At 39.3% G+C, this 25,856-nt stretch overlaps 1 protein-coding gene across 9 annotated transcripts in view; it reads right to left on the bottom strand.

Moving 5' to 3' along the window:
* Positions 1-25,064, bottom strand: part of LOC124948008 (uncharacterized protein CG43867) — a 110,660-nt gene extending 85,596 nt beyond the window's left edge. For 7 of the 9 annotated variants that reach the window (XM_047491000.1, XM_047491004.1, XM_047491008.1 and 4 more), the window contains exons 1-2: positions 24,546-24,682; positions 8,104-9,357 (exon numbers count right to left, since the gene is read on the bottom strand). In XM_047491000.1, coding sequence (XP_047346956.1) covers positions 8,104-9,144 — 1,041 coding nt within the window. In that variant the 5' untranslated portion in view covers positions 9,145-9,357; positions 24,546-24,682. Of the gene's footprint in view, positions 1-8,103; positions 9,358-24,493; positions 24,683-24,927 lie in introns of those variants that run through there. The other 2 variants (XM_047491001.1, XM_047491002.1) reach the window with 2 other exon arrangements.
* Positions 25,065-25,856: the final 792 nt, after the last annotated feature.

Here is a 25,856-nt window from a genome sequence, read left to right as displayed (position 1 = left end):
CGAAGTAGAAAAGAGAAAGAGAATCTCAAACACTCGAGAATGATGTTCGCTGTGATATAGCATGAATCTCGAATCGCATGCTATAAAATAACATCGTCGTAGTTGTCGTGAGAAATGCATCATATCGTAGATCGCGTTATCTATATTCTTTTATTGTTTGATTTTCATTATTAATAAGAGAATTATATGATAAACGATATAAACGATTTATATAAGTGAAAATTAATGTGAGAGATAAGCGAGGATAGGAATCAAAGAAGGAAAATATCTTCTTGAGATCATAGTATATAATATCATCGAGATATTTCTCATCGATTAAATTTCGTCCTTTTCTTTACGAGCTAATTTTACGAATAATATCTTTAATATGAGTAATACACGTAAGTATTTTTGTTAATCACAAATACGAGTAGTCCGGTTTAGGAAACTATATCCAAAGATATAACTATGAGAGGCGAGAATGAAAGGAAAAAATTTGTTCATTTCTCTTGTACCTTCTGAGATAGATGCAGACGAGAACGACGTACGGCATCGACGACGAGAGAACGGCGTCTTTTGAAATCTCTATAAGCGGAAGACCTGTCTGTTTGCACGAGAGCTCCCATTCACGCCGGCCGGCGAATCAATATTGATACGAACTTTATATGTGGAGCGCGTTCCACCCTGTATACGGACTTCCGATGGAATGCAATATTAATAGGACTCTCGAACAATGCTCCTGGTACGCTGCTCCTGCTACTACTTACACAACACACGTACATACATATCTATGTATGTATGTATGTATGTATGTATGTACGTATGTATGTACTTACACCGTGTCTACATATGTACGTATACCTTATAAGTACAGTATATGCCTATGTATGTATGTATATACACATTATATCTCTTTTTATATGTATACAATACACAACTAGTAAAGTAAGTATGTATGTTTGCATAAGTGTCGCGAACGATGTCTCGCATTTTCGAATAAAGCTGAGCGAGCAAAGCTTTATTCATAATTCGTCGCTTTTCGTTCTTTACCTTCACATAAGTTTTTTAAAGTAACAGATCTTTATAGTAGAAAGAAAAAGAGAGAAAGAAACCATTCTCTATTTATGCGAAAAGAAAAATATTCCAGATGCATCGTCGGATTCTCTCGAATCCCAGCCAGAAATACGATGGAACAAGGGGACATCTGAGATATCTTGAAAAAAAAAAAGAAAAAAAAAAAAAAGAAAAGAAAAGAAAACAAAAAAAAAGCTTTCCACGTCGAATAAAATACAAAAAGACGATTTTTTGGATATTTATAGTCTAAAATATCACTCTCTCTCTACCTTTCTTTATTTCTATTCCTTTTTTCTCTACATTTTACGTTTTTTTCGTTGTTTCGGTCAAAGCAAAGGGCAAAAGGTGACGGCCATTAAGCGAGATTCTCGAAATGAAATATGAAATATTTAACAGCAGGTGGTCTACCTTTCTCCAGGAACAGAGAGAAAAGAGAGAGAGAGAGAGAGAGAGAGAGAGAGAGAGAGAGAGAGCAGGTTGAAATGGTGGTACTCATAGTCCGTGCAACCTGCAACATTTCCGACTCTTTCGGATTGCAAATCAGAAATTCTAATGAAGATTAAGCCAAAGCTTTCTCAGAGATCCGAGCTTTAGCGACATTATAGCGAACCTTTTGTTGGGCCCTCGAGATCTATGCAAAATAGTTGGCTCATTCACCGATATAGGCATAGAGAGAGAGAGAGAGAGAGAGAGAGAGAGAGAGAGAGAGAGAGAGAGAGAGAGAGAGAAAATGACTTTTCATTTTCGCAAATTAATGCTTACAAATATTTATATATATATATATATAAATATATAAAAATATATAAAAATATTTTTTCTTTTCCATTTTTCAATTTTTTTCCATTATTTTTTTTTTCTACAACGCGCGAAATGAACCGTTCTAGCGATAAAAAATAATCGACTACGCAAAGAGAGATCGATTTTTAATGGATTTTCTGACACGCATAGCCGGCGGAGTATCAATTTACAAATGAATGAGATAAACCGTAAAGGTGGTGTGAGTTTTTATAAATACCGGTGTGAAATAACAACCATCCGAAGAGGATTTAGAGTAGCATGTGTATGCAAACGAATCATCGCGATAGCACGATGCCGAAGAGTTAATTACAAGCGCCCGTCCAATCACAGTTATAACCCGTGCGCTCTACTCACGTCGCAACTATATCCTCCGCCCCTCCCCTCACCCCCCCTCCCAGTGTATTTATACAGTGTGGCGAACCAGCACAGAGGGACAAACAAAGGACCGCGGATGAATCACGAACAAATTTTCGCGATCCGGTCCGTGACATGAAAAAAAAAATAATAATAATAGAAAAAAGAATGAGAGAGAGAGAGAGAGAGAGAGAGATTGGGAAAAATAGGAGAAAAGGGGGATGGGGGAAAAAATGAGTGAAAAACTAGGACGACTTGCAAAGATTGTACGACAACGGCGTGTTTATTTAGAATACAAAATTATACAAACTTTTTTCTCTCTCTCCATTCTGTAGACGCTACGAGCATAGAAAGAACATCGTCTCGAATTGTAATAGATTCGCAAACACACAAAAAAAAAAAAAAAAGAAAAAAAAAAGAAAAAAAGAAAAAAAAATAAAATCGTTTAACAGAGGATAGGTAACGTTTAACTGAACACCCGTGTCCTGTTTATGTATGAGAGAAGTAATTAAAAAAAAAAACAAAAAAAAAAAAAAAACCCAGAAAAAAGGAAACAAACAAAAAATAATTGCATACAACCGCGTAAACAGAAATATCATTTGAAACACGTCAACAACCGTTGGCTTTTATCGTTAGCCAGCTAAATGAGTTTATTCTCCTTATCGAGCCTTTAATCCTTTCTAATTGCATGCGGAAAATATAACGAAGCCAGTTCTATTTTACGTTACGTCCGTTGTTTCAGCCGTCGGCAACAGACAGAACGAGATATCACGAGAGAGAGAGAAAAACAGAGGGGGTGGGAAAGGGAGGGAGGGGGCGGGGGAGGGGGGGAGAAGAAGAGTTTTGTTAACCGAGATGAGAATAGTTCGAAGAGCCACTGTACGTTGTTGGCCAGTCAGTCGCGATACGGTTTAGCGATTTTCCGTTTAACTCGACGTTTCCATCGGCCGGATAAAAGCAAGAGAAGGAGGAATGTGTAGAAGAATGAAAGAGAGAAAATGACGGAGAGGAGGATAGGGGAGTATAGGGAGGGAGAGGGGAAGACGGTGGAGGAGGAGGACAGAGGGAACATTGTACGCGCGTGGCTTCGTAAAAACGTTGAAAACACGTTGTGTCCGTCGAGGCCGACGTATAATTTCCGACTCAGCACGACTCGCGAAATCCTCGTCAACGTTTCATTTGCCTCCCATGATACCTCCTTGTCCCCACCCTTCCATCCATCTCTTTCGTTTCTCTTCTCGTAAGCTTACAACGCAGAGCATGGCTCTTCTCCCATCCTCTCCAAACTCTTTTCTCACCGTTCGTTTTTGGATCCTTTTTTTTATGACTCCGTGTGTGTGTGTGTTTGCGTAGGTTACTGTATGTGCACGCGTGTTTCTCTGTGAACGTACAGGATTTTCCTTTGATGTCCAAGCTGACACGTATTTCGACAATTTTTTACACGTCGTCTACTACGAATTATTGAAAATAAAAATGTCAGGCTATTTTATATATATATATATATATATATATATATAAAATATTATCTTGAATCGTTCGAAAAAGAAAAAAAAAGAAAGCAACAAGATTGAATTGAATAGGAAGTAATAGGGGTTGGATGGATGAAGAGCTGGAGGATTTTAGTCGGCCTTGAAAGTTTCTACAAAACCTTCCGCGAAAACTTAAATATGTATGTACGTAGTTAGGTGCGCGTTGAATTTTTCCAAGAAGTACTTTACGTACTTTCGTAAATTTCTTTAAAAATGATTTTCCAAGAGCGCCCGTGAAAGTGGAATGCGGCTTGCTGTCACGCAAGAAAAGGTCAACTTCAGGGAGAGAACACGCGAGTTTTGTTCCTGTGACTATGTATATATATATATATATATATATATATATATATATATATATATATATATCAAGACTATATATGTACTTATGTATATAGATATTTGCGTGTATACGGTATACGCTTCGGGATATTTGTACCGGCTATTAACTTTTCTTCGTGACCACGACTAGTACATACGAGAAAAAGAAAGAGAGAGAGAGAGAGAGAGAGAGAGAGAGAGAGAGAGAGAGAGAGAGAAAGAGAAATAGTAAAATAGAAAATGCTCGATCATCCGGTAATCGCATTTCTCTATGTAATATAGTCGACCTCGTTAAATATCTTTGAAATATCAAAGTTCAAGAAGTGCTATGTTAAAATTTGCATAACTATATTTAAGAGCAAATAGAATAACTCAAAGTATATACATATATACATACACATATACGTACATATATATACATATACATATATATATATATATATATATTTGATGATTTATTTTTCTTTAAACACCGAGAGATTCGTAGCCGAGAATCTCGGTATGTATACGTACGTACGTACGTATGTATGTACATACATATACATCCATATATGTATATAAGCGGTAAGAGAAAATTGGGTAGGAAAATGCAAAGAGGGGAAAAATCGATAGGAGTGGCAGCTAAATGGCGAAGTTACGTGTACTTACGTTCTGCCGTATAAACAAACGGTTACGTCTGTCGGGGGCAGCGAACTTCGTGATGTAAGCTGTGCAACGGGGAACGTTAGGAGAGCGAGGAGAGAAAGACAGAGAGAGAGAGAGAGAGAGAGAGAGAGAGAGAGAGAGAGAGAGACAGAGATAGACGGAGATAGACAGAAGAGAGAGAGAGAGAGAGAGAGAGAGAGAGAGAGAGAGAGAGAGAGAGAAAGCCTCGAGCATCTCAACGATAACGACCTTCGCCTTCGCCTTCCCTCAACGAAGGAGGAGAGAGAGGGAGAGATAGAAGGGAAGGGTGAAAGTGGGGATGAGGGAGTTGAGGGGGAGGTCTTATCTCTCCTGACGGGCGTTGCTGCCTTTTCCGTGTTGTTCGTCGCTCGCACGCGAGAAACGTTCGAACTTAATGAGCAAGAAGAAGAAAATCTTTGGAAGGATGAAAAAAGTGACTACTCACTCGATCTCTTTCTTTTCCATTGGAACGGTGTCTGTCTGTCTGTCTGTCTGTCTGTCTGTCCTCCGACTTCTAATAAAATTTTTATTCCTGCCCGCCCCCTCTCATTCTCTCCTCAATAAAAGCTCTCTCTTTCTCAGCGATATTGGGTCGCGCGACACCTTCATCGTGCCAAACGTTTCGCAAACGAGCGACCATTTCTTTCTCTTCTCTTTTTCTTTTTTTCATTTCTTTGCTTTTTGCGGTGAAGAGGGAGTATTACGTCGATAAACACGTATTCATTTGACGTCGATAACGCGGAGAAAGAAGAGCACTTCTCTATCGCCATCCATCCCTCCAACCCCTTCTCCCACCCACTTCCGCCACCCTCTTTACTTCCCAATAACGTTTGGCAATGGTCCAATATCTAACTATCTTTTTTTTTCCTCCTTGTTTTCTTTTTCTTTCTTTTTTCTTGTCTTCCTCCCCGTTAACTCTCTCTCTCTCTCTCTCTCTCTCTCTCTCTCTACCGTTCGTAAATAAAGTCCGATCGTTCGGCATTTTTAACGAAAACGAACGTCGTGCGAAAACGAATTCGCTTTACGAGCCTAACACATCGAACAACAATAGCCAATCGTTTTATTCCTCTAAACAGAAACAATCGAATTCCTTCTATATTATCAAATACGATCGAATTCAATGTGAGTGAGTACTTAGGTAAAACTAAATAAATAAGTAAATTAGTAAGTAAATACGTTTAGTGTCAGGAGGTCAAACGTTGAGTTCTAGCGTTAAAGAGTTTTCACGGATCTAAGCGAAAGGATTGCTTGATGAAATGAAAGGAACAAGAGAGAGAGAGAAGAAGAGAGAGAAGGAGAGAGAGAGAGAGAGAGAGAAAGAAAGAGAGAGAGGAGAGAGAGAGAGAATTTGAGAGGGTTAACGAGATTTGCGAGATTATCGAAAGAACAATGATGGCGGGTAAACAACGAGTTAAAGGCCGAACTGCAGGTGCTCTTTGTTCTCGTTAAGTGATTCAATTTCGTTTAAGGTTCGTTTAAGGCCGAAAGGGAGTTTTGAAGAGTCAAGGACTTTCGTGCACGTTCCTATTTCTCTCATTCCCTCTCTCTCTCTCTCTCTCTCTCTCTCTCTCTCTCTCTCTCTCTCTCTCTCTCTCTCTCTCTCTCTCTCTCTCTCTCTCTCTCTCTCTCTCTCTCTCTCTCTCTCTCTCTCTCTCTCTCTCTCTCTCTCTTTTAGGATGCACCGCCTACGTAACGACCAACGGCGGTCGCTGCCTCTACAACCCCTTTTTCCAGGCCGCTCTTCTACAACGCCCACCTCTCTATCTCTCTCTCTCTCTCTACTACTACCTCCAACGATGTGCCTTATCTAGTAGGGTGGCCGCGCTAAATCGTTGTGCGTGACCGTGCATACTAAAACGATTCGACTGGGCGGTTATGTTCTACCACGGCTGACCCTTCGTGTAATTCCTTTGACGTATGCTATGCCTCGGATAAAACTTTCTTCTATCTTTCTCTTTCTCTGTTTCTCTCTCTATCTCTCTATCTATCTATATCTCTCTTTCTATCTCTTTCTATCTATCTTTTCTCCTCACCCTTCTAACTCGTACGAGTATTACCGTTCCGCCCTCGTATGAACCTCATACGAATCGACGAACGTTTTGATATACCCGGAAATGAAGGCAAAGTAAAATCTAGTACGACATAGAAGTGAATTTCCAATGTCGGTTAAACATTTCTTTCTATATATAGACTCGATCGAACCAATTTTCTGACCCTTGCACCGACGGGCACGGGAATCTGGTAATTAAAGTCGATCGTTAATATATATATATATATATATATAACGTGTATCTGTGCATGTGTGTGTGTGCATATGTGTATACATATACATATATATGTATATATATATATACAAAGAAGAAAAAAATGGATATTAATAATTATTTTTTTTTCTCCCGATAAAAGATAAAGAACGTCTGTGTAAAATTCATTTGCGAACGATTAATACGTATGCATGTACTACGGTAAACTACGAAGAGAAAACGTTATAAAGTGGCGCGTGTCGTTGTCACTTGTAATTTAGCGACTAAATTCAGCTCGTTTCGAGGACGTCGAGAGAGAGAGAGAGAGAGAGAGAGAGAGAGAGAGAAAGAGATAGCTCGATATGTAGTAACGCGCACGCTCTCGGCACATTTAATGAATGCGATACAGCATGCAACGCGAATTTGATCAACGAGATGATCTCGATTATTCCAGGGTAGGTCAAAGAGGACAAACGCGTTAAAGAAAATTACAGTGCCGTTTTAGTACTTCGAATAACCTATTGAGAACGAACGGTTAAATTCAAAAGAAATTTTCATATGGTACGTATGTATTATACATAAGTTAAAAGCGTTTGTAATAATTTGAGATAACTTCCCGATGTACTTTCCTTATGAGAGTAAGAGAAAAGGAGAGGAGTAGAAAAACAAAAAATTGAAAAGTAATATAGGTCGAGAGATAGTTGCAGAGGGCTATCTCGAGTAAACTAAGTATCCTCCGCTCTGTCTACGAATCGCAATGCGGTCGTTCGATGCACGAGACGGCCAGGCCAGCATATCGATTCGAGAGGGGATGAGAAGGGAGGAGAACTTCTCCTTCGAACTCCTCTCGCTGTGCTCTCTCTCTCTGTCTCTCTCTCTCTCTCAATATGCCTCCTGATCGTTCATACTTTCGTCGCGCGATAACGATTTATAAAGTTTCAACGGGCCCGTAAAAAGTCGTGAGACCTCGGCGATCGTAAAGTTATCGGTATGTTGGTTGTGGTAATAAAAAGCGTAAGAAAAGGGAAAAGGCGTGCCGTAAAGGGCGAACGATAAGCCCGATAATAGTTGAACGAAGAAGAGAATGAAGAAAATCGATTCGCTCGTTTAGTTTCGTTACGTTAACGATAAAACTTGCTCACCTTCTCCCGAAGCATATCTCGTACTCTTGTAGCTTGGCTCCTGCTACGATGGAGTTCCAGTTGCAATTCGAGACATCTCTCTTGCCAATTGAGTTCCTCGGCGGTACTCGAATAGCCGTCGAAACTCTTCGATGATCCGTAAGCAGGTCTACCTTCGAGTTTTTCCTTCTTCGAATCGGCGCCGCAAGCCGCCGCGGTCCTCTGATCGAGAAACAATCTGTTTTCGACGAACGCTCTTCCTGCCGACTGCTGCTGTTGTTGCTGCTGTTGTTGATGATCCACCGGTTGATGTCTGCCGGAGAAGGAGAAGGCTCTGTCGAAGTGAGCCCTGGTCGAAGACGATCCCGGATCGAAGATGGGTCTACCTCTGGCAAGACCCGACGACAATTCCTTAGACACCTCGTAAGGATTGCTCGTAGTCTGAACGAAATCCGTTTGTGCGGCGAACGATCTCTTATCGGCATATTCGACGTGGCCGCTCGGTTCCGAGGTAAAATCGTACGGGCTACACTTGCTCTTGCTTGAATCGCGCAATTCGACGTAACCGACGGACCTACCGGAATCCACGTAATTCTTTTCTTTTTGAAACAACAAGTTCGGCACGTTTACGTAGGGCGAGTCACGCGAGTGTACGATCGTACCACCGGTACTTCCGGCAACAACAACGGTTCCCCCGCCGCCACTGCCGCCGCCGCCGCCGCCGTTGTTATTGTTATTGTTGTTGACAGGCGTCGCGCTTTGATGACGAGGCCTCGGCGGTGGCGTTGGCGCTTGACGAAAATGACGAGGCCATAAACGCGGACTGTCAGGGCCGCTTGATAATCCTCGGCCCGATTCAGAAGCGACAGCCTGCCTTCGAATGCCCTCGGGCGTACTCGGCTGTTGTTGGCCAACGTTGCTCGTTGTCGACTCGTGTGCCCGAGCTCCGAGTCTTGGGCTACACGGTGCGGACGAGCTCGAACCAAAGTCCGTCGCTAGACGTGCGATCGGATCGAGGATCTGTGAGAGACGACGTGCCGGCGAGCCCCGTATCTCGTCCATCCTCTTCGTCTTCTATTCTTTTATACCTTCTCCTCTAAATCTCTAGATATATTTATATTCTTATCAAAATATAACGTAGAAGCGAGGACGACGACGACGACGGCGACCACCACATTGATGATGATTTTCCTTGAACGGTTCGTGTGTTTCTCCCTCGTCGATCATCGTCGTTGCTTGAGTTCATGGCATTCTCGCTCGTTACGACGTTAAAACCTGCGAACAATACAGATCGACGTTCCTCGTTATTATAACGATCATTTGTAGAAATACAAAAAAAAATCAAAGATTTTTTAACGGATTTACGTGGAACCTCTCTTATCTAATATCTTTCGTAACAACACAAACAACAACAACAACAACAACAACAACAACAACAACGAGAATGAAGACGACGACAAAGTTGAATCAGGAAATGAAAAGGGAGATACGAGTATTAACCAACGCTAAGTGTTTGCTCTACTAAATTGAAAGCTGTAACTCCATGAGGGTGTCTCTCAAAGCGTTCCTCTCGTCTCGTCTCGTCTCGTCTCTCTCTCTCTCTCTCTCTCTCTCTCTCTCTCTCTCTCTCCTCCTTCTCATTCCCTTTGTCCTCACCCTTGACTCTCTCTTCTTAGCCGTCTTCGACCGACGAAAGGAGAAGACGAAAGGAAAAAGGGACGAAAGAGAGGGAGAAAGCCAATGGTAGAAAGACGCTACTGTCGCAAGGCTTCAAAGTTTATTTTAAGGTCGGTAATAAAAAGAACGAAATGAAAAGCCGGATGGGGGAACGCACCGAGTGACTTTTGCGTTCGTGCTTCAGTAAAATGTCTCCTCGAGACGAGAAATTCATACCGATCGATAATATCGCCATCTAATAATAATAATAATAACAATATAATAATAATAATAATTATTATTATTGTAATAATGATGATAATAACAATTAAATCGTAAGAGAAAAAAAGAAAAAGAGAGAGAGAGAGAGAGAGAAAATATGTAAAATGTAGCCAGCAAAAGGAAAGCAACCACAAACCCGAATGGTTTTGTTTCGAGAAAAAACAGTAATTATACAAATTGGTGACACCGCCGGAAACAGCATCCTCGTCCAGAAATAATACCAAGGACCGCGAGAGAAGTAAATTTCAAGAGGGTCATGGCCCTTTTATACGACCTCTTCCTGTCTTTTTCGAGCTTAAAGCTAGGCCCCTTTCTATCTTTTCACCCTCTCTTAGTCTTTTTCTCTCGCAAGAGTGTAGGTGCCACCGAAGACACAATGACACTCGATGGAACAAGAAAAAAAAAGAGAAATAGACAGAAAAAGATAGAGAGAGAGAGAGAGAGAGAGAGAGAGAGAAAAAATTCTCAACAACCTGTAGCTGAGAGCGACTGACGATGAACTTGGCGTCTCTCTCTCTCTCTCTCTCTCTCTCTCTCTCTCTCTCTCTTATCGTTTATTAAGTACTCGGAAAAAGCATCAAGGAGAGAAACGAGAAAAGACCAGAGAACGTAGAGAGAAAATACACGAGAGTCGAATCTCGACGACTTCCATTCGACGTGCTCCCTCCGGAAGGGAAAGTCGTGTCGGCTATGCACAAAGGAATTCCGAGGATCGCGAATACTGGTATCATGTATTTCGAGTGAGAGTTCTAGCGTAAACTTTACACCTCCGTGAATATGCGGTTTACAAGTTAACTAAAGAAGGAACATATATATATATGTGTGTGTGTGTATATTTCCCGTGCTCTTCTATTCCCGAGCTAATTTATCACGAAATGTTGATTCGAAGTCGTCCTCGTCCTCGTCCTCGTCCTCGTTGTCGCCTCATCGTAGTCATAGAAGTATATATATATATATATATATATATATATATATATATATATATATATATATATATAGAGAGAGAGAGAGAGAGAGAGAGACAGAGAAAGAGCTAGTAATTGTGCTTGTGTATCTTCATCTCTTTGGTATTGCAAGATTGCAAGGAATATAGACGACGAACGTTCCCTAATGCACGCCCACGTAACAAAACTTATTGGTATGTATCTACGTTAAAAAAATAAAAAAAAAAATAAAAAAAAAGTAAGAGAAGAAAGAATTAAAGAAACATAAAAAAACAAATAAAAGGAAAGAAATTTCATAGAGTAGAGAAAGAAGAAATTTCTCATATTTTCCGGGATAACGGAAGGAATAATTATCGGATAGCCAACGGTATAGTTATCGGATGATAAGGGTGCGACGCGTACCGCGAGACATCGATTAAACTCAAATGGTCGAGATTATTCGAGAGGTTAGGGGGAGGGGATAGCAGGAGGAGGAGGAAAAAGAGATATCGCTTTTGAGTGTAGAATTATTCGAAATACAATGGGCCAGTACCTATCTCAGCCAAGTTGGATACGGTATAAAAGCTATATAATAATATAAATCCGTAAGCCGAATATGTCGTTTTGCCTCGGGCGAAACGCATCGCCGTCGCCGTCGCCGTCGCCGTCGCGTTGCACTCGAACGAATAAACGAATGGCACGGACCTCTTTAAAGGAGGACCGATCAAACTCGTAATAATAATTCAACCGTCCTCGGTATCTTGTCTCGTAGGCTCGTAGATAAGCCGAAGAACGTCAAACTCTTCTCTTCTCTCCTTTCCTCTCCTCTCCTATCCTCGTCTCGCCTCTTCGGGCGACGCGACGCGACGCGACCAGGAAAATCCAAACGGTTCGAGAACACGAGACGCCTCCAAGAATAACATCGTGTTGCGCAATGCACTTTGATGAACGAACGAATCGTCGATAAGTCTACTTCCCCTTTCCCTCTCTCTCTCTCTCTCTCTCTCTCTCTATCTCTCTCTCTCTCTCTCTCTTCGAGCTCAAACTCGAACTCGCCTACGTTGCATCCGGCGCGATGCGTTGCATTTTTTATTCTATTCGACACGATTGATCGATCGTGCGGAGAAACGTCGTCTCCGTTGCGTTCGATTTTTTTCTTCTTCTTCTTCCTTCTTCTCCTCCTCCTCCTCATCCTCCTCCTCCTCCTACTTTTTCTTTTTCTTTCAACGACGTACGCGACTAACGCAAGCAAAGAGAAAGAGAGTAAAAGAAGAACATTGCTTTTCCATATAACCTCTTCTCGTTTCATCGATCGTACAATATCGGTCCTGCATAAACTCACGGACGCTTTAATAAAGCCGCCGTCACCACTGCCACTACCACCATCACCACCATCGATGCCACCGATACCACCATATTCCAACGCGCGTTTTATTATTACTACGTTATAAATCTATCCGAAGGATATCGACAGTGCTGATTTTTATGTGGACCATAGATAGGTAGGTATGGCCTATCGAACGCCTAGCATGATCTCTCTTTCTCTTTCTCTCTTTCGCCGTTTCTTCTCTCCCTCTCTCTCTCTCTCTCTCTCTCTCTTTCTCTCTCGTCCCGATCACCGGCGGCTATCACATAATCCCGCTCGTTTTACGAGCAAACGAACGTCCTTTATTTTTCGCCAGATACGCCGTTCTTTTCGGATTTTTCTTCTCCCTCTTTCATTCTCTCTCTTTCTCTCTCTCTCTCTTTTTTCTCTATGTCTTTCAGTCTCCGTTTCTTTCTCCGAGAGAAAAATTGTTACTTACTTTTTATACCGTCGTTGATGCCCGTCTCGAAGAGCACACAAAACTCGTAAAAATTTCTTATATGGACCTTTTACGTCTTTCTCTCTCTCTCTCTCTCTCTCTCTCTCTCTCTCTCTCTCTCTTTTTGTATTTCTACGATTATAGTTTATTTCAAAAAAATCGCGCGAATAGAAAAGGCGAAAATCAGAAATTCGTGAGACGGAGCAAGTTTTGTACTAAAAATGACAAACGTATATCCCATCCATCTTATATTCACACACACACACACACACACACACACACACACACACACACACATATTTATATATACATGCAGGTTAATTCTTAATTGTAATAAAATTACGTATTCATAGCATGGCAGTTTTTTCCTTTTTTTTCTCTCCCTCTCTCTTTCTCTCTTTTTCTCTCGTCCCTTTAGTCCCTATCGTTCTTCCTTACGTTGACTGCATGGATCAGGATAAGAGAAAAAAGAGGAAACAGCGCTGTGTGTTTGTGTTCGTGTATGTGTCTGTGTCTTTCTGTGTCAGAGCGCGCGCTCGTACAAATACCAAGTATGTATGTATGTATATATATATATATATATATAAAAGGATGAAGATGTGTATACACGCGGGAACGGGTGGTCCCGTGGTGTCCATGAATAAATTTCGAATTAACTTTCGAACGGTTCTCGTGCCACGATTATACGAGCCGCGACGGAAAGAAGGAGCCCATCGCAATCTCGACGACGGTTTCTCCGTTACGCTCGTTATAATACGGAGGATTTTAAAAGGTCCTTGTCTCAGAAACCCAAAAGGTTATACCCTCTTATTAAACGTACGCGACTTCATCGGGAAATTACCTTACGACAATGTATAAAGAAAATTTCTTTTTCCCGAAACAAATGGTATGGAGAACTAAAAAGAACAAAAGAGAGAGAGAGAGAGAGAGAGAGAGAGAAAGAAAGAAAAAGAACAAAAAAAAAGAAAAAAAAACGAAAAAGAAAAATCAAAAAAAAGAAAGAAGGAGATAAAAAAGAAGATTAAAAAAGAGAGAGAAAAAATAGTAGAATGCCTTTAATATAGTTAGCAACGTTTTACCAGACTCTCTTTCTCTTGCAAGCCATCCTTCTTTTTCTCTTCTTCCTCCTCCTTCTCTCTCTCTTTCTCTCTCTCTCTCTCTCCATGTCGTCCTCCTCCTCCTCCTCCTCCTCAGTTCAACTTAAAAGTATATAAAATGCTATGTTCACGAACGAAGGTATGTACGTACAAAGGGAAACGACGAACAAGTGCGTCGTACGAACGGTAGACACGATGAATCGTAAGTACAAAGGGACGACGGATCGTTTACGGGAAAGCAGTGAAAATAATGTCTCCATCCGTTTCCATGCTTTTTGTCCCGAGTTATTTGCTCCTCTACGTGCATACATATTTATATATTTGTCATAAACAAATATATATAAAACATAATATGATAATATATATATATATATATGTGTATATAAAATACAAAATACGAAAGTTACATTTATATCGAGGAAATGCAACGACTTTTGGAATCGTATGATCGATACTATATCGAAAAAAAAAAAAAAAAAAAAAAAACATGTTGTGGATGGAAGATGCAAGTCCTTCTTCTCCCTCTTTCGTTGATTCGAAAAAAATTCGGAAAATTCGAAAGGATAACGATTATTAGATTTTCGTTTCACCACCGATCATATTCTTTTAAATCGGGTCAGTTCTCGGTTCTTCTTGTCCTTCCCACCCCTCTTTCTTCTTTCTTCCCCATGATTTTCCTTCTCCAACTTTTACATCTTCTCTTTTCCCCTCCCTCTCTCTCTCTCTCTCTCCTTCTCTCCTCTTTACGATATGTCGTACGACGATTCACGCTCCTCGAAATTCGATGGTATATTCCGTTTATGTATTATTTATGGGCCGATAGATCCTCCGCGGGAGAACGAATGCGATTCTTTTTTCGGCGAATAGGAGAGGAAGCATAATTTATTCGATCGTGCTAGCTGTGTAATATGCGAAAGGGCGCACGTCGCTTCTTCAAATTGTCAATGGGGGTGGGGGGGGGTGGGGAGGTTGAGAGGAGGGGGTGGAAAGGGAGGTAAGTTGGGGAAAGGACAATGACGTTTCTACCTGACACCGTCGTCGTTCAAACTGCGACCCCATAAGGGCAAAAAAGAGAAGAAAGAGGGGGGAGGGGGCGGAAGAAAGAAAGAAGAAAAAAAAAGAAAAAAAAAAAGAATAAAATAAAATAAAAGAAAAGAAAATCCTTTTTCTTCGGCTCCACCTTCGTCCTTCCTTTTCCTTTCTCCTCTGTCGTCCGTCGTCTTCTGTCGTCTTCGTCTGTCGTCCGTTGTCTTCCTCTGTCGAAGCTTGGTCTCAAAGTCGCGTGCGAAGAAACTATCCTGCGGATACGTGACGGGAATGTATCGTGAATGCTAATTACGGATAGAAAGGGTATGCACGGAGACCTTACGTCGGAAACGTCGAGGAATATGGAACTGTCCTTTGCCCGATAATACAGCGAACGAGTCACAGGAAGTGAAGACGACAGACAGAGAAAGAGAGTGAGAGAGAGAAGGAAAAAAAATCATTCCTCCTTATTCATTTCAAAGTACTAATCCTATCTATTATCCTATCTATATACAAATAAAATAAAATAAAACAAATTAAAGGAGATACGTAATAGAAACTGTACTGTGGGATAGAATTGCAAGTTCGCACGTGTCACGTTGACGACAAACCACGCTATCGTCATTTCCGGTGCATAAATAGCATCTTCCGTGCCACTCGGGCATCTCTTCTTTCAACATGGACTAGTAAGTACTTACTGCTGTTCGACTATAATCAACAATGCAAGATACGCTCTTTATAATTCCTCGCGTAACATACGGACGCTTTTCCGCGTTTGGTCTTTCCTTTTCCGCGAGAAAACTCGTCTTCCTCCTCCGCCGCCTCTTTCCCTCTCCTCCACATACACACGCACACACACACCTCCTCCTCCTCCTCCTCCTCCTCCTCCTCCTCCTCCTCCTCCTCCTCCTCGTCTTCCTTCACTTCCTCCTCGTTGTCGTCATCGACGAGTACAAATCTGTTCCATCGATCGTCCGTCAAATTTTCTACTTCCGTTGTTCTTTCCTTTTTCTTCTAATTCCTTTTTCTCTCTAATTCGCAAATTTCAAATAATCCTACGAAAGAAGGAAAAACAAAAACGTTTCAAGAATAGACGCAAATAATTAAATAGGTACTTTACTTAGATCGATCGCGACGATATATATGAAAATTTTGTCGGTCAGATCGAAGATAAACTTTTGAGGAAACATTTGTATAGATTGCTTTTTTTTTCTTCGATATTTTACAATCTTTACTAGCCAGTTTTTGATCGGTCATCGTCGAGCGTAAAGTGGAAGATTCTCAAATTAATTTTTACCTCCCTCCCTCTCTCTCTCTCTCTCTCTCTCTCTCTCTCTTTCTCTCTATCTTCTTACCTTTACTTCGAGAGGGCAGATTTTATCAAGAGAGAAAGAAAAAAAAATAATAATAATAAAAAGAAGAAAAGGAAGAAGAGGAAGAGACGAGGTTGCTTCGATTTAAGGAAGGAACGCCCGTCAAATGGCGAATCTCGTAAAGGGCGCTTGTTTTAAGAGATATCGTTTGACGAGCATCACCTTCCAGAGGGATGTTCTCGCCTGAAAACGCGCCATCTCGAAGCCTTGAAAGTTTACGACCAAGGAAACAAGGGGAAACGACGATACAACGGTTTGCAGAGTAACAGAGAGGGGTAGGCGGAGGAAAAAAGAGGGCTCGAAGGGTACGGAGGGGAAGTAGGCAAGAGAAAACGAGAGAGGAGGAGGCCCGAAACGAGTTTAAAACTTTCTGACAGCTCGTTTTCGAAGTTGAAGCCTCATGAAAAAAAAAAAAAAAGAGAGAGAGAAAGATGACAGGTCAGGGATTATTTAAATCTTCTATTGAAAATGAAAAAAATTGTTCGACTATCTCTCTCTCTTTCTTTCTTATTATCGATAAAAAAAAAAATGGACGAAAGCCAGGCGAGTCAATTATTAAAAAAAAAAAAAAAACTATACTACCGTAATAACAAGTATAGTTATTTTTCACTCTCTCGTCGTTAGTTTCGTACACACATTATACATTCTCAGACATTATTACTCTTCTTGCATCACCGATTTGTCACTGCCAAGACAACGGGAGAAGGACTTATCGTCTTACGAAAATCGAGGACGATGTCTAATGTTTCGAACTTAACTTTCCTTTCTTCCTTCCAAGCAAATGATCGAGGAAGAACTAAGTGACTCACGAGAAAACCTTCCGAAACTTTGCCGACTGTTGAAAACGACGAGTTAGGTTAATGGTTTTGCGATAACGAAAAGATTAGGTGGGGGGAATAAGAATTAAAATGATCGTTAGTTAATGGGTTGCTTAGGGAAGGGAGTTAATGTAATGAAAAAAATCATTAGCGAAGGATTATTAATAATAATACAAAATTGAATAAATCATCGATCTCTCTCTTCCTTTCTTTTTTTTATGTCATAGATATATATACTACTGAGTGACCCAAATATTCTTAAGCGTAATTAATAGTAATTAAAAATTAATTACTCCTTCTCAAGAGATTTCGAGATAACTTCTTTCTTTCTTTTTCTTCATTTTTTTTCCACGTTGTAAAAATACAAGCTTTATAAAAAAAAAAAAAAAAAAAAACAATAATAATAATAATAATTAAAAAAATATAATTAGCGAAAGATTGTTAATGGTAATACAAAATCGAATAAATCGTCGAATGATCCCTCTCTCTCTATCTCTCTCTTTTATATATATATACACATATTACTGAGTGATCCAAAAGTTCCCAAGTATAATTAAAAGTAATTAAAAATCAATTACTTCTTTTGAGAGGTTTTTGGGCTGATTTCTTTTTTTTTTCTCCCCTTTCTTTTCCCAAGCTATAAAGTTATTCTTATATATACATGTATATAAAGATATATATATATATATATATATATATATATATATATATATATATAAAAGACAAGAAAGAAATCTGTAGTAACTTATGACCCATCCTCTTCAAGTATTTACCGTTAAAAGAGAGCCAAAATCACAACACGATACGACGATGACGATGACGACGAGGACGACGACGACGACGACTACAACGATTACGACGACGACGTGTATATACCACGAGTAAACGTGAGTATCGCGTTGCACTCTCGGATTCCTTTGTTTGGACGAAAGGAGAGAGATCGAGTTTCGGGCCGTACCTAATTCCACTTTTTTACGTTGTACACGACGTTGACCAAGATGACGAGGAGTACCAAGAGGAGAAGATGGAAGAGAAGGAAAAAGAAAAAGAGGAAGAGAGAGAGAGAGAGAGAGAGACGGAGAAAGAGGAGGACAACGGCAATGATGGCCAATCAGTTGAGCATCGACGCCCTTGTTCTTTTGGACATGACTCATCTTCTACAACCCCCACCATTATCATTCTACTTTTTCTTATTTCTAATCGTTTCGGATTGAGAAAAAAAAAAAAGAAAATCTATACAAATGTTTCCCCTAAAATTTACCTTCGATCTGATCGACGATAGTTCCGTATATATATATATATATCGTCGCGATCGATGCAAGTAAAGTACATACTTAATTACTTGCGTCTATTCTTGAAATATTTTTTTTCTTCTTTCGTACAATTTTTCGAATTCATGAATTAGAGAAAACAACAAAAAGAGAAGAAAATTGAAAAAAACAAAATAAAATAAAATAAAAAACAAAAAGACAAAGAAATATGCACAAAGATAGGTAAGGGAAAGAAGAAGAGGGTAAAGATGCAACTTGTTTGTCCTTAAGGGATGACGGGGAAGGGGTAAAAGCGGATATACTTATCTCGTTCTTTTAGTTCACGCCAGATATGTCTATGACCTTCTTTGTGATTTTTGAAAGTTATAAATAAAAAAAAAAAAAATTTTTTTAGGGAGAACTAAAAAATAAAAGTGTAGAGAAAGAGAGAGAGAGAGAAAGAGAGAATATTATCGTTAGTTCATAAAAATAAAAAAAATGCATCGATGTTCACGAGAATCCAAAAATGTGTGCTCATGTTTCTTACTTACTCGCTTACTCATTCCACTCGGTTATTCAAATATTCACTTACTTACTTACTCACGAGGGAAACGATAAAAAAAAATTGGTAATAAAGACCGATAAATAGCTTAACGAGACAATGTCTGCACGTGTTCCTTCGAGGAAAAGGGGAAACGAGTAATATTAACGTTCAACGTAAATAAGTATTTCTAACGCACGTACCTACCTACTCGTCTGTGTCTTATCGTCGTCTATTAAATGCGAGGTTAAAAAGGAAGAACGGAGTTGCGATAAATATATCAAGGCTTACGTAATACATGTAAAAACTTTTTACTCTTTTGAGCTTTCAAAGCTCATTCTTACGGTTGAATCTAAACAATGGAGAAAAAGAAGAGAGAGAGAGGGAGAGAGAGAGAGAGAGAGAGAGAGATAAAAGAAAATTGACTGTAAGGAAATCTTTCTTAAATGAAAAATATCCAATAGAAAATATCTATGTACGTAAAAACTGAACGAGTACAAAGCTTTGAGAATGTTGCTTTTCTTTCTTTTTTATCTTTATTTTATTTTATTTTATTTTATTTTATTTTAAATGAAAAATATTATCTGATAAGAAATATGCACAGAGCAAATGTATGAATATAGAATTGAGAAACGTCATGAGTGAACTTTATGAAACGTCAAATAATGAAAGATAATAATAATAAAAAAAAAAAAAAAAGAAAAAGAAGGAAAATGTTGTTTTCAAATGTAAAATATTGTCCAACGCAAAATATGTCATGTAAAGACTGACTGAATGAATGTAAAGTCGAGAACGATAAGAATTTTGCAAAATGTAAAAATAATGGAAAGGAAAAAAAAAAAAAAACGATACTGTGACAAGAGACAAACAAACGTTATTTTTCAAATGGAAAATATTGTCTAATAGAAATTCTAAAATCTAATGGAGGTAAAAATTGTATATAACGTAATAACGTAAAATGACGAAAGAAAAATAACGATAAAAAAAAAAAAAAAAAAAAAGAGAAGCTGTTTTCAATTGAAAAAAAAAAAAATATTTTCTGCTAGGAAAAACGTATAGAGACAGTAATGAGTAAAAAAAATTAAGAATCACCGTGAATGATAAAAATCATTATGAAGCGTAAAATAATGATAGAAAAAATCGTAATAAGGAAATGAACAAATGGACAAAAAAAAAAAAGAAAGAGAAGTTGCTTTAGAACAAAAATATTATTTAATAAAAAAAAAAAAAAGAAAGAAAGAAAAATGTAAAGAATGAATAAAAAATATAAATAATTGCTGCGAACGATAAGAAGAGTTGTTTATGAAACGTAAACCGATGAAAGAAAAATTGTAATGCGAAAAGAGGAAGAGAGAGAGAGAGAGAGAGAGAGAGAGAGAGAGAGAGAGAAAGGAAGAAAAAAAGGAAAAAAAGGAAAGAAAAAAAAAAAGAAATTATTCTCAAATAAAAAAAAAAAAAAAAGAAAAGAAAAATATCTCATAGGAATAAATGTAGTGAAACGAATGAATATAAAGTTGGATGCCATTGCGAACGATAAGTAGTTTATAAAATGTAAATCAATGAAAGAAAAATTGTAATGATAAGGAAGAGAGAGAGAGAGAGAGAGAGAGAGAGAGAGAGAGAGAGAGAGAGAGAAACAGAAAAAAAAAGGAAAAAAAAAAAGTAAAGTAAAGAAAAAGGAAAAAGAAGTTATTTTCAAATAAAAAAAAAAAAAAAAAAAAAAAAAAAAAAAAAAAGAAGAAAAGAAAAAAGAAAGAAAGAAAAATATTATCTGATAGGAATAAATGTAGTGAAACGAATGAATATAAAGTTGGGTATCGTTGTGAACGGTAAGGAGTTTATAAAACGTAGACTAGAATGCATCGGCACGTCGAAGACATTTCGATGTTCGTAACTTCTTGTGGGGATCGAAGAAAACGTGGCTCTTCGTAGAAAACGAAGACGCAAGGCAAATACTAACAATAAAAAGGACAAGGAAAGAAAAAGAAAGAAAGAAAGAAAGAAAGAAGGAAAGAGAGAGAGACAGAGAGAGAGAGAAAAATACGTAACGAGCATCTGCCGATCGGTCGTTTGCCCTTATCGTCGTTTATTAAACGTGTAAAAGGTAGCAGACGGTTGGTTTGGGGGGGGGGGGGGGGAAGTTAGGCATAGGGGTGATGCACCAAAGCGAACCTTCTTTCTTTAATTTTTTCTCCTTTTTTTACCTATTTAGATCTATCGAATTCCTTTTTTTTTTTTCCTTTGTCAAAACTTTTAATGACGTATTTTCGTGTCTAATATTAAATGGCAGATTCCATAAAAGCGACAAAATGAATTTTTCATCGCATATACAGAGTGTACGAAAAAGTTTATTTAGACGATTTTAAGGCTTATAGTTTTATGATCGAAAAAAAGAAAAGTAACTTGGTCCTTCGAAAAAAAAAAAAGAAAAAAGAAAAAAGAAAAGCAATTGATCTTCAATATCACGTAATAACCTTTGTCACCTCAAACTTGTGTTCGTATTAAATTAGCATTCAATTATATTAAATTTTTCTATTATATATTTTATTATATATTTTAATTATACTTTTATATTATATTAAAAAGATTAACGAATACGCAATTACTATGTACACTCGATTTAACGATTAACAATGGGATCTTTTGATTTGACTCTCAAAAATTGATGAATAATTTCGTTCGAATCTATTTAAGAAATATATATATATATACTTGATTAAACTTACGTTCGACTAAACGATGAGTTTCCTCGAGTATACTTCGAAGCGTTTGAAAATATACTGAGTGTTCAGTGCTGAAGGGTAGATAGTGATGTTCTTTAAAGGCCCTTTATCTATCTACATATGTACGCATTTATCAATCTTAACTAATGAAACGTCACATTTTCTTTCACATCCCAAGGACGATAATATTTTCACGTTGAAAGATTAGAAAAATGTTGGCTTGCGTAACTTTAAAAACTCTCGTTATAAAAGGAAAGAAAAAAAAAAAAAAAAAGAAAAAAGATAAAAGACATCTCCAAGACGTTATTATTCGAGACGAAATAAGTTGCTTTTTTTTTCTTTAACAACATCCGCCATATTGTAGAGAAAAAACGAAAGAAAAGAAGAGAAAAGAAAAAAAACGATCGAAAGGTAATCGATGAAAAAGTGTCATCTATCGGATATGATCGGAGTTAAAAACTCTTCGTTATGCTTGTTAAATCAGTCCTAGATGCGTTAGTTTCATTATTACGGATCATAAGTAAATTACCTGTTCGAAGACAGATGTATCACCAATAAAATACGAGATACATATTAACACGGGAAAATGTTCTTAACCAATCGGATACGAGTATAACGAGTTAGGATTTGTTGTGTCGTTAAAGAATAGATAGAAAAATCGTTTCTCTCTCTGAAGTCCTTCGGATTTATACGTGTAAGACGTAAATACATAAATGAATACGTAAATAAATAAATATATACAAAGATACCATATATATATATATATATAATAAATACTTCGTATTAAAAGGTATCGTTTGTTAGACTATGAAAACGTTCTCATTATGAGAGTATATACCTCGTTAAGAGAAACGTTTCTAAAACATTCAATCGAACGGCATATCGCGATACTCGGAAAAGGCGATTGAGGAAGAAGATTCCTCTGAGAGAAACGAGCTCTGAATTCTCTCTTTCTCTCTCATTCTCTCCCTTCTTTGTCGGTCCTTAAGAAAGGATACCAGAAATACCTTTTTTACGAGTACAATCACCCCGAGAGATCGTCGAAGCAACGATCCAAAGAACGGCCGAAAAGGCTTTTCAAACGAGCGCTTCTATATCTTCTGAGAATACTTTTCTTCTCTCTACTTCTTCTTCTTCTTTTTCTTTTTTCTGGTGAATATGCGAGTCGAATGGTACAAACGCGTACACGCGCACACGTCATCATCACACACACACACACACACACACACATATATATATGTATGTATGTATGATGTATGTACACCAACAAACATACTAGTAAAAAGAAAGAAGACTGATCTATATAAAACATTATATACATACGTACATATGTTGTGTATATATATATAGGTAGAAATAGGTACCGTATGTAGGTATGTATACCGGTGGTCGTTTCGCTTACGTAATCGGGGTAAACGCGGATGAGAGATAAACAAACCTCTTTCGACGGCGTATTAAATTTCCGGAATAATTTCCGAAACTTCATCGATTTGTACGACGACGACGACAACGACGACGACGACCAACGCGACACGACAAGCGGATCTACTAATATATCAATACTATAACTTTACATTACTACGCCACCGGTGGGCCCGCCATTTTGATTTACAATCGAAACGCGCGCGAGAACTTTGGAATGTACATAAGTAATCAAATAAGTATTTTAAACTTATTTACGAATGATACTTTGGGATTCTATCGATGGTTCATTTTTCTTTATTTTTTTTTTTTTCATTTCGTTCGTTCTAAAAATATACGAAACGAATATACAGGACAATAAGTAAAGTATAAAACTATAAGAAATATATTATCTATTAATGAATTTCTCTTTATACTTATAGAAAATAATTGTGAAAAAGAGAGAAAAAAAAAAAAGAAGAGGGAAAGAGTGTGTGAGAAAGAGAGAGAGAGAGAGAGAGAGAGAGTGAGGGAGAGAGAAAAGAAAGAAAAAAAAGAAAAGAACGTAAGAAACAAGACGTTGATCTATTGCGAGAATGCGTTAACGACTAAACGTAATTGATATGTACATACAACTAGTTAGTTGTATTTGTAAACGAAATAGCACGTAACGTACGTCTCATTCATCTATCTATATCTCTATCTCTATTTCTCTTCGTTAAAAGTTTTCCTGTAATAACAACGGAATGTAATATAACGTAAGCATAACTCGATCCGAGGCATCAGCCTTCTCGGAAGACAGAGAGAGAGAGAAAGAGAGAGAGAGAGAGAGAGAGAGAGAGAGGGAGACAGAGATGGATAGATAGACGAACGTCCTTGAAACGAGAGGCGTGGACGAGAAACGATTTCGAAAGATCGATGACCCTTTCTACGATCAGAAAGATAGAGACAGAGTTACATGCAGAGAAAGAGAGAGAGAGAGAGAGGAGTTGGGTCAAGAAAGATCATTCGAGAAGGCTCCGTTAGTCGATCAAGCGCGAAGGCTATTTAACATTCCCTGTTTGGAAAGGACGCACTTTAGGAATCGCAGATGTCCGTCGGACCGGCATTGCTAGTTTTCAAACTCGTTCCAGCTTGCTCTACCTCCCTACGCTCACCTCTCTCTCTCTCTCTCTCTCTCTCTCTGTCCTCTGTTAGCAGCGTGACAGAGAAAGAGAGTTAGTCGTCGATCGTCATCGTTTTAGTTTACCATAGATCGTCGTCGAGAAACATTATTTCTCTCATTTTCTCTTTTATTCGATCGCGCGAAATAGGCGCGAAAACGCGAGAGGGATGACAGCTCCGCAGGAGATAGACGCAAGTGGGTCAAGACCTCTCTCTCTCTCTCTCTCTGTCTCTCTCATGGGACGTAGAGAGGAGAGGAGAGGGGGCAGGTACGGTGGACGGAAGGGACAGAAGGAGGAGAGGGGAGGAGTCGTCGACCGATTCGATCTCTTTCTCTGTGGCGCGGACTCACCTTCTCTCTCTCTCTCTCTCTCTCTCTCTCTCTCTCTCTCTCTCTCACTCACTCTCTCTCGCTCTCGCTCTTTCCTTCTTCTTCTTTTCCTTGTGTTACTTCGACGTGGAGTCTGCGGTAACGGCTCGTAACGATTTGAAACGGGCGCACTGAGTCCGGCGCTCCATGCCTGGCATAAATACGCACCGACGGCCAAAGAACAGCAGCAGCGGCAACAACGACGGTCTGCTCACAACCACTAGAGCACCATCACTAGGAGCATCAGCACGAGGAGCACCAGGAAGATCACTACTACTATTACTACTAGTAGCACCACTACTACTATTATTGCTGCTGCTGCTGCTGCTGCTACCATCAGCATCTACTATTACTACTATTACTATTATTGCTGCTACTGCTAGTACTACTAGTAATACTATTATTATTGCTATTACTTTTACTAGTACACTGCCATCGGCGGCCCGACGACGACGACGACGACGACGACGACGACCGTCGCCGCCGACCGATCGCCCGATCGGTAGATAATCTCCTCTTTCTCCTCTTCTTTTTCTTCCTCCTCCTCCTCCTCCACCACCACCGCCACCTCCTCCTCCCTCCTCTCTTCCTTCTCCTCCTCTTATTTGTTGCCCTTCCTCTACGCGTGCGTGCGTACTGCGTGCCGACACCACCGTCACCGTCGCCGTCTGCGTCTTCGTCTTTGTCGCCGTCGCCGTCGTGAACGATATCGTTATCTTCGTCCTCGTTTTTCTTTTCGTCTTCGTCGTATCCCTCGTTGTTGTTATTGTCGTTGTCGTCGTCGTTATTGTTTTTGTCCTCCTCCTCCTTCTCCTAGTCCTCGTCGTCGTCGTCGTCGTCGTCGTCGTCGTCGTCGTTGTCCTCGACTCGTGTTCACTTTCTCCAACTACGCACACTATTTTCACACTGCTCTCCCTCTACCCTCGTGTATATATATATATATATATATGTATATGTATATTGTGCCACTAGAAAACTCCTCTTCCCCAAAGGAGCTTTCCACTCTTTCCTTCCCGCTGTCACCAAATGTCGTACGATATTTGATGCCCTTATGTCCTTGACGTTTTTACGGGAGATATATAACGGGCACCGAGTCTTCCTCCTATACGAAGGTCACTACTCGCGCGCTAAGAGTGCGCGAAAAAAAAAAAGCGTTAAAATAATACGGGCGGACCAGCCGATCTAACACGGAGGAGACGAAATTACACACGACCGGAGTACGCGGACGGCCAGCCGCGACGCTAGCGTCGACACGCGACGAGCGCGGCAATTGAGTGAGACAGCAGCTAACGACGACGGGAGGAGAGAGGGAACTACGCCTTTACTCGCACCCTCTACCGACGTT

Source organism: Vespa velutina, chromosome 3 (assembly GCF_912470025.1).
Source record: "Vespa velutina chromosome 3, iVesVel2.1, whole genome shotgun sequence".
NCBI classification, from domain to species: domain Eukaryota; kingdom Metazoa; phylum Arthropoda; class Insecta; order Hymenoptera; family Vespidae; genus Vespa; species Vespa velutina.
The sequence above is the reverse complement of the archived record's forward strand: the minus strand, read 5'-3'. Positions and strand labels throughout refer to the sequence as shown.